This window comes from Ascaphus truei, chromosome 10 (assembly GCF_040206685.1).
Source record: "Ascaphus truei isolate aAscTru1 chromosome 10, aAscTru1.hap1, whole genome shotgun sequence".
Taxonomy (NCBI): Eukaryota; Metazoa; Chordata; class Amphibia; order Anura; family Ascaphidae; genus Ascaphus; species Ascaphus truei.
The window spans coordinates 29,633,625-29,645,924 of NC_134492.1; the positions used below are offsets into that span (position 1 = coordinate 29,633,625).

The following is a 12,300-nucleotide window of genomic DNA, read 5'->3' on the forward strand; positions in this document are numbered from 1 at the left end:
ATAACAACAAATGATCAGGAGTGATCACACAAAGAACTCCCGCTAATTTGCACACTAGCCCAATCATCAAAACATTATTTAAAGGAGTATGTCCAAAAAATCCATATAGGAAGCCGGGAGGGATAAAACCAAAAACAAAAAATTATTTAATAATCTCAACTAACTCATCTAAGTAACAAAAATCTTTATATGAACTTTATATGAACTTTTAAGTATATAGTCATAATCAGTGGTTGACAAATCACCAAAAAATCTAGTCGCCACACAAAACAATCTACTCGCCACCTAGTACCAAACGTGTGCTGCTTGGGCCAATATTTACTCGCCCGGGGGTTAAATCCACTCGCCCGGGGCGAGCAAATGTATAGGTTTGTCGAACACTGGTCATAATAACCATAGCGAAAAAGGAACACAGAGGCAATGGATAAGAAAAGCTCTACTTCTAGATCGGAAGAAAGAGAAATGTTCTTAATGATACAATATGATAGAAGGGCTCAAAAAATGTCTTCCTAAATGGCATGTAAATCTAGATGTGATGCATTGCCAACTAAGCGATAACATTTGTAAACGTTTGTTGAAGGTACAATGTGGTATTTCAATGATCGGATAAGATCCCTTAAATTGGGCTTTAAAAAAAACGGTGTAATTTATACAAGAAGTAAATAAAAAAAATAAAAAATTGGGAAGATGCGAGTAACCTGTAAAACTTGTTTGGGCTAAAATATGGAAAATGAAAGAGGTGAAATGTGGGGTCTTGGGTGATAAACTCAGTGAAAAAAACTGCAAATAATATCAAGTCTGTACATTTTTATTTAAAAAAAATAAATCCTTTTTTATTGGTTAAAGTTTGTTGATTTTTTTAAATTGTTCTAATTTAGAGTTAACATTTTTATATGTTGTATGTCTTTATTTTACACTGTAATACGTCTTATGATGTTTATATGTTGTGTGGAGTAAGAGAAATGGTAAAATAATGAGAGGGAAGAAATGCGATGCACAGAAGTGACTTTTGTGTTTGATTTTACATAGCATTGAATCAGGGGGTCTCTGGAGCTGGACCCCGTTACTTTCAACTCTCCTCCTCGAGATACTTGCCTCCGTATGGAGCGCTGGTATCTCTCCTCTGTTTAAAGGTCCTGGTCAGGTGGACCAATAGGAAGCCACACAGGATGACGTCACAGCTTCCTATTGGCCCGCGGGACGCCGGGGCTTTGAATGCTAGCGCCTGCCTGGAGCGACTACCGGCACCCTCTACGGAGGCGAGTATCTCAGGAACCGGGGGTCACCAGAGCTGAAATTAATGGGGTTCAGCCCTGGTAACTCCCTGCTTCAATGCAATGTAAAAAATAACAGCTATCCACTTGGACTGCTACTTTAAGGGAACATTCAAATGATGCTTCCCATGTTTCAAAGGTTTGGAAATGCAGAGCTGTCTTTGATGATCATCTTCAAACGTTTGGGAGTGCAGATTTCATCACCAAAAATAGAAATAATTCAATAAAGTGCAATATATTCTCAACTCTGTGGGAATCTGATAAGCGGGCACTTGGACTCCCACTGTTTGTTCACAGTGGGTTGAGACTATATTGTATTCATTCTATTTTTGGTGCTGAAATGCGCTCCCCAACTCTTGAAGATTATATACCAAGGAGGATATTGAAACATTCCCTGTAGGGCGTCAGAGCTGCATTTTTCACACATTGATCAAGCATGGCACCAGCCCCTTGGTTCTTCCTGTGTAGCATACCTAGCACACTTACTTTTAGTTCCACCATTATTAACCGACTTGATTTTCTGTGATTACACTTATTTTCACAAGTTTGGTTCATATATTGTTTATTTATTCTTTGCACATCACAAGTTCACTTCACCAGAGGAGTGCCCTTCATATTTACTTATTTAGTGGTCATAACCTGCCTGATTATACTTAACATTCTTAGATTACATTCTCAAACTTTTCAAGCACAAACAAACTACCTCTGGTCTGTTCTGCGCCTCTTGCGCAGATATAACTGGAGCTTGTGCGCGGAGCAGTTACTGGCGAGCTTGCTGTGATACATGACTTATTCTTTTACTTTGCAGACTGGCCACAAGCTGGTGCTGTGAATACACTGCTTCTTAGCATATCAGACTGTAACTCTCTCTAGGATTGAGGTCTTGTGGAATGCATGTTGCATGTTCTAATGTTGTACTATTTAATTTATTTACTGTGCCCTGAAAAGCTTATCATGAGAAATACACAGATAATGTATGTTGGTAATTTGTTGAGCAGGAGGTTTTCACTATTTGATTAGTTTGTATTGAACACTACAGATAAAGTGTTCCAGCTCATGAATTATTGACCGTGTAGCTGAAAGCACACACAATTTTATATTATTTATTATGAAGGCATTTGTCAGGTGGCCTATTTATTGAGCTATTTCAATTTCTTGGGATTTAGATCTAAATATAGATCCCTGACCACTAATAACCTCACATCTGCGGTTCTGCAAAATGTCAAGGAAAGTGGTCATCTTTACAAGATCCTGCATTGCAATCTACCCTTTGGGCTGAGGTTTCAGAACTGAAGTGAAAACCCATGTGGTGGTTTCATGTTCTATCTGTATCTATTGTGGGAGACTAGCTGTTTCTGTAACTCTGTAACAATCTGTGTGTTTTGTTCCACAGCCGTCTTTGTCACACTCACCCCACTCTGAAAACCATTGAGATGTTCCATTTCCGAGGACCCTCTCAGGTTGGGGACCGGCTGATTCTAAAGGCCATTGTGAACAACTCCTTCAAGGACAGGTCAGTCGGGGGGAGTGTGGTCTGCAGATCACTCTCATTTGTGAATCTTATCTGCAGGGAGCACCATACCACTCTAAAAATGACTGTTGTTATGTATACACTGTATAGAGCATCTATACACTTCTCCAGCACCCTACAACTTCTACATGTAGCGACCTCAACCCATCACCCATGCCAGATCTGATATCTTGTCAAATGTCTCCCAATATAGGGGTCTCTAGCATTTTGTAGGGGTTATGGGTCAACTTATGGTTCATGGGGTTCAACTTATGGTTTTCCTTCTTTTAATCATTAGAAGTTCTCACTGGTTGTCATACTTTGTATTGCTATACAAACATACAAGTCACCACTAAAACTTGTGTGTATGTATAATTTTACTTGTATAGCGCCAACAGTATACACAGTGCTTTTCAAAACTACAATATAAGGTATATAAAGTACAAAGGGGGAGGATAAGCGCAACAGGTAAATGACAGCAGAAGGCACAGGGAGACCTTTCCCCCAAAGAGCTTACAATCTAAGTGAGACTTACAGTAGGAGTAAAGTCTGGGAGGTGAAGAACATCTGGATTGGCAGTTCCTGGGGGGTACTAAACCCGAAAGGCCGCTTTATTGATGTTAAAGCAGTGACCGATTCTAGGAACCTGATCTCTAGGAATGTTAATTATACGAAAACAGATTTCAATGTCCTTTATCTGCACAGTAGGGGATCCGGTGTTAAGAATTGTGTGACGTGTCATTGTCTCCTAAACCTTACACCTCATCACACAGCCCCATGGCTGTATCATGGGACATTTCTGGAGAAGTGAAAGTCACAATATGATGACATGATTGGAAGTTTTCGCAAAGACTACTTAAAATAATAATAATTGGGACTTAAAGACATGGAACAAAGGTTCTTAGAACAGCCTCTCTTCCAACAATGTTCCATATGACATTCCATGTCTTCTATTAATATTCTATATATCCACCCATGTAAGTTCTAACATGGGCTAATGCACACAAATCTTCATTGATAAATCTGCTCCTTATATCAATATTCCATATAACCAACCACCTGTCATATTAATATTCCATGTATTCACATACAGTATCTTGGATCAATATTCCATGTACAGTATTAACATGTCTTCATTATTAATTCCTGTATCTACCAGTCTTAGATCGATATTCCATGTATCCGCCCGTCTTAGATCGATATTCCATGTATCCACCAGTCTTATATCAATATTCCATGTATCCTCCCGTCTTATAACACCGTGCCAGTTCTGCAAGGAACGTTTTGTATTTGCCGCATTTTGTCTGACAATTACATCATGTTGTTTCCATAATTATCCAACACGTTCTGTAGAATTACAGCTAAAAGCCTGTGCTCTGCGGTATCATTCCCTCTCCGGGGCCTGTGATAAACATAGGGAAATGAGGAGCTGATGTCTCAGGCTGGCGTCACATGCCTGCGCGAAGACAAAGGAATGTGTTAGATAAACTATTCCAGGAGAGCTCAGCTTTATGTGTTTATTGCTCTTACCGTTTTAGATGGTTCAGATTTACATGGGGGCCATAAAATAAATTATACATTTATGCTGAGATGTTGTTGTTGCGTTTTCAAGGCTCTTCCAGCAGCTCTAGGGTTAAATTATTAATCCCAGTCCTTATCATTTTTAAAGAGAACCACTGTGGGATAAATATGTATCCCATAAACCTTATTTATCACTCTAGCTCCAACCTGAAGCCTACATGAGGCATTTCTGTATTATCCAGCTTCGACATTAGACATTACAAAGCTGCAGAGACAGAGGCTATTAGCTGAAGCAGAGCAGTTTGCTGCACACGTTTTGTTAATGGTTGGAATCCCTATCATTTTCACCCAGGATGGACGCGCTGCACACGTTCTAATGAACAAGTTAAGGGTATTATAAGGATAATGTGTTGTTTCCTGGAAACTGGCCGATAACTTGCTTCATTCACTTGTTCACGTTGCAGCATGGAGGTCGGGGTCTGTGTGGAGGCGTTTTGTCACGAGGTGGGGGTACTCCGGAGACATGTAAACAGCGCATTCATGACCTTCATGGTTCTGGATGAAAATAATCACCCCTGTGTGTTGCCTCAAATTAAACCAGGGCCCGGGGTAGGTGACATTCCTTAGTAAATACAAATATATGCTTCTGCCAGTGTGTCTCTTTGTATATATTTGGTATGCCGGTGGTCCTCGCTATCTGCTGGTCGGTTATCCATCAAACGGGTTATCCGACGGCAGATAATGCATTCCGCTGAACGCATTGTCCAACGTCGGAACAGATTATCCGACGCTCGCCACCACGGATTCAAATTGGATCCGCAATTCAATGGCGGTTTGTGGGACGGAGTCCGGTGGATAACCGAGGGGAAAAATATATACATTCATCATCTTATATCTATTAATGAAGCTCTGCATTTCACGGATGTTAAAATCCTCAAATGTACAAAAATACAGCCCATCCAACAGTAACATGATGACATATTAAGAGGGGATCCCGTGGCATGTGATGAGGGGAGAGCCGGTAGCAGCTCTGGTTGCGGTTCTTTTTAATAGCGTCTTAAATCTCTCATGTCACGCGGTCCAATAGGAAGCTGTGACATCATCCATTCTGGCTTCCTATTGGCCCTCGTGACCAGGACATTTAAACTTCAGAGAGATACCGGCACCCCCTTCCAAGGTAAGTATCTCGGGAAGCAGGGGGTCCCCAGAGCTCAAATCCAGGCGGTTCAGCTACGGAGACCCCCTGCTTCAAACCTATTAAAAAAATAAATTAAGAATAATGCCACATGGACTGAATTTTGAAATAATAATGTAAAATAAACTAAAACAGCTAGTAAACAAAAATACAAATAAGGTTCATCAGGTGCTTTTGAAAGACATCACATGGCGTTCACTTTCCAAATAGGTCATTTTGTAGGAAACTGCACAAGTGATGGTAGAAAGTCTTTGAACTTGATGAACTAGTCACCCTACGGCTTTTATACAGTCTGAATTAATGAGCATATTCACTGTGAGGTCCCTGGATAGCTATAGACAACTTAAATGGCAATATTTATTTTAACAGGATGGAGAAAGACGCTACAGGGAAGCAAATGCCCGCAGGAAAATCCGACTGGATCGGTGAGTGGCTGAGGGTCTCTCTTTAAATGCTTTGAGGGGGCTTCCCATTTTACAAGTCCGAATTCAGAATATGAAAGGGTTGTGTCCCTCGAATGACCGAATATGATCCTCAACCATCACTTCCAAACTATTCTCTGCAACTTGTGTATGAAAGTAGTTAGAGAAACATTAACAGACCAGTTCAAAAGGTTATCTTGATACAGATTGCAAAGTTGAAGTTCAGACCTAGTTTGAGGTGTGTGTGTTCCTCAGGAAGGTCCTCTTTGTAAGGGCCAAAATATTGGCAGTATTTGGACTTGAATATATTCTTTAACGTGTGTGTGTGTGTGTGTGTGTGTGTGTGTGTGTGTGTGTGTATGTGTGTGTGATATATCTGTATCTGGTTCTGCAATGTCGGAGTGATTACTGGACAATCACACAGGCAGGTTGGAGAATGTCTAATGAAAACTTCTCATTGTGTGACTGCTCAGTGAGCATTTTGAAAGTTAATTATAGGGTCTTTTTCTGCTGAATTGGTTTCTTTTATGCTCAGGAATATTTTCAGCAGTAGACTGGGTTATATCATGAGTGTTTGGGGTGTGAAAGCTATGCTAGATCTCCTTACAGGATATTTCTCTTCCCTCATCACGTTTATGAATATTCTCTTCTGTTTTCCCCAGTAAATATGTCATCTCCTGTAAGCAATCAGAAGTGCCACTGTCTGTCCCTTGGAATCCAACTAACCAGGTAAACTGTAGAGGAGGGGTGCGCCCACCCCCTCCTTCTTACCTGTTCTCGGGCTTTCAGCGGTGCGGAAGCCTGTATCGCAGGTCACTGCAAATAGTGTGTGTGTATCACAGGTTACTGCATATACTGTACAGTGTGAGAGGAGGGGGAGGACAGAGTAATTTTACTTAGTGAATGGTCAGTTCCTCCCCCAGTTGCAAAGATAAATCTGTATAGTTCAAAGTTCAGACATTTTCACTTGTTTGACGTAAACATCTATTAAACACTTACATTGACAGCTTCGTATTGTTACAACCCATTAGCTAGTTTTGTGAGGCCAAAAGTCCTAATTATCCATCTGATTGTTATGACCTCCATATCTTCCCTTGGTAAAAGAGGGTCCAGACCGGTCATTGTAATGTGCTGTGTGGTACAAAGCTCCAATTGTCCATTTCTCTCACGGTATCTTTGTATGGGACCCTGTATAGAGGAAAAACGTCTCTCATTTATTTTTATTCCTGCAGGTTTATCTTAGTTACAACAATGTTTCTGCTCTGAAGATGCTTGTGTCCAAAGCCAACTGGGCCTTAGCTTCAGAAATAAACAAGGTATTAAAGATTATGCTACACTGGACTCTCTGGATGTCTGGGAATTATGTGCTGATGTAGGAGAGCTAATTACTCCCTCAGTGGTACAGTTCTGGGTGATTGTATTGCATTTTCCACACAACAAATCACACCAGTACTGCCCCATCCACACATCGCACCAGTACTGCCCCATCCACACATCGCACCAGTACTGCCCCATCCACACATCGCACCAGTACTGCCCCATCCACACATCGCACCAGTACTGCCCCATCCACACATCGCACCAGTACTGCCCCATCCACACATCGCACCAGTACTGCCCCATCCACACATCGCACCAGTACTGCCCCATCCACAAATCACACCAGTACTACCCCATCCACACATCGCACCAGTACTGCCCCATCCACACATCGCACCAGTACTACCCCATCCACACATCGCACCAGTACTGCCCCATCCACACATCGCACCAGTACTGCCCCATCCACACATCGCACCAGTACTGCCCCATCCACTCATCGCACCAGTACTGCCCCATCCACACATCGCACCAGTACTGCCCCATCCACACATCGCACCAGTACTGCCCCATCCACTCATCGCACCAGTACTGCCCCATCCACACATCGCACCAGTACTGCCCCATCCACACATCGCACCAGTACTGCCCCATCCACACATCGCACCAGTACTGCCCCATCCACACATCGCACCAGTACTGCCCCATCCACACATCGCACCAGTACTGCCCCATCCACACATCGCACCAGTACTGCCCCATCCACACATCGCACCAGTACTGCCCCATCCACACATCGCACCAGTACTGCCCCATCCACACATCGCACCAGTACTGCCCCATCCACACATCGCACCAGTACTGCCCCATCCACACATCGCACCAGTACTGCCCCATCCACACATCGCACCAGTACTGCCCCATCCACACATCGCACCAGTACTACCCCATCCACACATCGCACCAGTACTACCCCATCCACACATCGCACCAGTACTGCCCCATCCACAAATCACACCAGTACTACCCCATCCACACATCGCACCAGTACTGCCCCATCCACTCATCGCACCAGTACTGCCCCATCCACTCATTACACCAGTACTGCCCCATCCACACATCGCACCAGTACTGCCCCATCCACACATCGCACCAGTACTGCCCCATCCACACATCGCACCAGTACTGCCCCATCCACACATCGCACCAGTACTGCCCCATCCACACATCGCACCAGTACTGCCCCATCCACACATCGCACCAGTACTGCCCCATCCACACATCGCACCAGTACTGCCCCATCCACACATCGCACCAGTACTGCCCCATCCACACATCGCACCAGTACTGCCCCATCCACACATCGCACGCACCAGTACTGCCCCATCCACACATCGCACCAGTACTGCCCCATCCACACATCGCACCAGTACTGCCCCATCCACACATCGCACCAGTACTGCCCCATCCACACATCGCACCAGTACTGCCCCATCCACTCATCGCACCAGTACTGCCCCATCCACACATCGCACCAGTACTGCCCCATCCACTCATCGCACCAGTACTGCCCCATCCACACATCGCACCAGTACTGCCCCATCCACACATCGCACCAGTAGTGCCCCATCCACTCATCGCACCAGTACAATCCCACCGCATTGAAAGCCTCCTTTTATTTTTTGCCCTGAGTCTTATGCAAGTTATTTACATGTTTGCGGAGCTTCCATTGGTGAATATGGGCTCTGTAGGAAATGTGAGGAGCTGTTACTGCTGACGGAGTCCGTATTGGGAATTAAAGTACCCATCGGTTTATGTCCCTCACCTGTGAAGCTCCCAAGTGAAGCTTCAGCTGATACTACTCTTCTTTCTGTGATTGTCCTGCACCCCAGCGAGAGACTGGCATGTATGATATGGGCTGCTGCCCCTGTTCTTTAAAGGTAGATGTGTCAACCAGCGCTTTGAAATTGCTGCATTTTGGGGTCTGAAGTACAAGAGTCGTGGGTCAATAGTGAGCTACTGTCTGTTAATATCTGCACTGAGATCGTGATTGAGCAGTAAGTTACATTGTTTCCTATTTGTCACCAGGTTCGATTGTCCACGATAGAGGAAGACAATTTTCTGTCCTTCAAGGTAGAAATGACGGTGTCTATCGAAGCCAGACAAGCCTTCCTCCTGCTCTCTGACCTGAGTCAAAGACACAAGTGGGACAAGCACTACCAGTGAGTGGAAGGATTCTGCACTAGCGCAGAGAAACGTGGGATGCGAGACACGCACAGAAATTAGTGACATGAGAAAAAGATCAGGAGTAGGAAGAAAAAATATCCTTAGTAGAAGAGAGGCCTTGTTAGGTGAACATCTTGATTCTCGCTTGATTTTCTAAGGCTTGGTCCACAGTGCAGGTATGTGCGCTCGACGGAGCTCGTCGTGTGCGCCTGTTATCTAAGCGTTTTGTGGATTCAGATCGCTTGCGACGGGGAGGCGTGGCCGTGACATCACAAGGCTGGTTCGCCCTCATTGGCTTGAACCGCTCACGTGACGCGGCTGTCGCGCAAAAAAGACAAAATAATTAGCCTTTTCAAAAATCTGTTGCGCCATCGTGCTTCCGTGCGTGGCCGCGCGCACCACGGCCGGCCCCATGGATCTACTGCATTTTGTTCTCACGGCACGCGCTGTCACTCACACCATGGCTGCGGCCTAATTGTGTACAGATTTAAAGTGAAATAATCTCAGATATTCAAAACAGTTGGTTTACTTCCTGAATAAGTCTAAAAGAGTGTGTTTTTCTATTTCATCTCCGTTCAATGCTGTTTGTTCTCCAGCACGTGTGAGCTTGTGCAACAAGTTGACGAGGATGATGCAATTTACCACGTGATCAGCACACTCCGCGGCGCAGAGAAGCGGCAGCAGGATTTCATCATTCTGGCGTCTCGGAGGCAGCCCTGTGACATTGGGTGAGGGAACAAAGCTCTGTTTATAAACCGCTGGGGATCAATCGGAACCTGGAAACATTCTGCATTCATGGAAGGCAACGGGTTTGTTTCCGGCGGTTGATACCCTAACCTAATCCTAGTGGGTTAGGATTATGCTGCCTTTTAAAGGGTTTTTTCGGAGTTGATCAGAAGCAGGAACTGATTTGATAGTTATAATTATTCAAATTTTCCCAATAAAATAACAGAATTAAAAGCCGATGACCGCAAGTGTTTTTTTTCTTCCTATGATCTCATTAACCAGTTATAAGTAGTACGCTGCAGGCCTGTCTTGGTGAAGTGCAGCTTCCCGGTGACCAGCGCTATGAACCTGTCCAATGTCCTCTCCCACATGATGGTGCTGTGGTCTATCTCTTGCAGGGACCCTTTTGTTGTAGCCTTCCGGTCGGTCTCTCTTCCTACTCATCCCGCACACCCAGACTACGCGCGCGGAGAGACGCTCTGTGCTGGATACTGTATCTGGTCAGAGGAAGGACACAGGGCAAAGGTGAGTTATGGTTCTGCTTGGAAAGGAAGGTTAGGGTTGGGCCCTTGGCTGGGCTGGTACCTTGTGGTGAGTGTGAATCTGCAGTTTAATCCCATGTAATATAAAGGTGCTGAATGAAAAAAGAAATGAGTTGTCTGGGACGGTCACTTCAACAGGTCCTGCACATGTTCTCATATACACACATGTACATGCCTACACACAGACACATATGCAAACATGAGCATACACACAGGTACATTTAAATGCATGTGCATATATGCATTAAATAACAAAACCCCCAAGATATTTTGACTGCAACAGGTTAAAAAATCGTTCAATACCACAGGTAAACTATGGTGCACCCTGTGAAATGATCAAATATGCAAAACCTGCAAAAATAGAAGGCTGTTCTCAAAGCCATTCACAAAAATAAGGGCACATGCACGGCTCAAAATCAGTACAAAATGTATTACAAATATTGTGTAAAAATATACACACAAATATATATATATATATATATATGCTATGCAGCAGACATAAGCTTATAGGGGGACCATGTCATATGGATTTGAATCAAACGGTGGCACTGTATGCTCATTTACATGTCATTTCCCAGAATCCCTTGCTGCAGTGGAAGTGCTGTGTGCTGGGTGGTAATGGTGAAAGGCAGGGTTGCAGACCCGTCTAAGACATGCAAATGAGCATATAGTAATATTTCCATTTGCTATATGCTTTACTGTAGAGGGTTTTTGCCACTTTTTTTTACCCACCATAACTTAAGTGCGTGTGTGTGTGTGTGTGTTATTTATTTATTTATTTTCTTGAGGAAAAAGTCACGGTTTCACCTGGTTTGTAATATTAACGGCCACTTATTGTGAATCCTAAGTATAGAGTCCCAAATAAGTATTGGACAATTGTGTTCTTCACTATTAATAAATATTCTCGATTTACAGAGAATCCAGTCCCAATCAGTCTCATTCACCGTGAACAGTATACAGTTAATGGAGACCACAAAGTCATTCACGTCTTTTTGTCCCAATATTATTGCAGTTCAGGCCTCATTGGCAATAGTATAGAGGTGTATTTGTGTCAGAAGCGTATCCAACACCAGATCCATGGAGGTTACTGTAGTTCAACGGCCTTGCTGCATGCTTGGTTTGTCATTGACACTGGCCTCCTCCAGTCATATCCAGCGTGTTAAAGATCTTTGTAGAAAAAATGTGCAAAAATGCACACAGCAGCGCACTGCCCAAAACAAGGAACACAGGTGAAAAAATAAATAATTTTTTTGCCCAATCAGGATGACAAAAAGGGAGGTGTAGACCCTCCTACGCGTTTCACACAATAGTGCTTTATCAAGGAGTATATTAAGTTAAAGATCTTTGTCTGAAAGATTGCACCTCATCAACAGAACGGATCCCCAGGATAACACAATTAGTGTATCGAAGTTGCAGTTGTCTATCTTTTGTCTCAAATTCAAATTTATAGCTAGTGGACAGTCTTGTGATTAGCAGGAACGTGATCAGCAATGTGGGTCACCAGTGTCAAAAAATTCCCCGAGAAAGTTTGTTCATTAATTACCCTAGTAGTCAAGGACACGTA

The 12,300-nt window shown here is 43.7% G+C and overlaps 1 protein-coding gene across 1 annotated transcript in view; it reads left to right on the forward strand.

Moving 5' to 3' along the window:
- Positions 1-12,300, forward strand: part of ACOT11 (acyl-CoA thioesterase 11) — a 39,297-nt gene that overhangs the window by 25,011 nt on the left and 1,986 nt on the right. The window contains exons 8-15 of the mRNA XM_075616399.1: positions 2,668-2,787; positions 4,770-4,914; positions 5,870-5,925; positions 6,585-6,651; positions 7,155-7,238; positions 9,331-9,464; positions 10,065-10,196; positions 10,593-10,719. Coding sequence (XP_075472514.1) covers positions 2,668-2,787; positions 4,770-4,914; positions 5,870-5,925; positions 6,585-6,651; positions 7,155-7,238; positions 9,331-9,464; positions 10,065-10,196; positions 10,593-10,719 — 865 coding nt within the window. The remainder of the gene's footprint in view (positions 1-2,667; positions 2,788-4,769; positions 4,915-5,869; positions 5,926-6,584; positions 6,652-7,154; positions 7,239-9,330; positions 9,465-10,064; positions 10,197-10,592; positions 10,720-12,300) is intronic.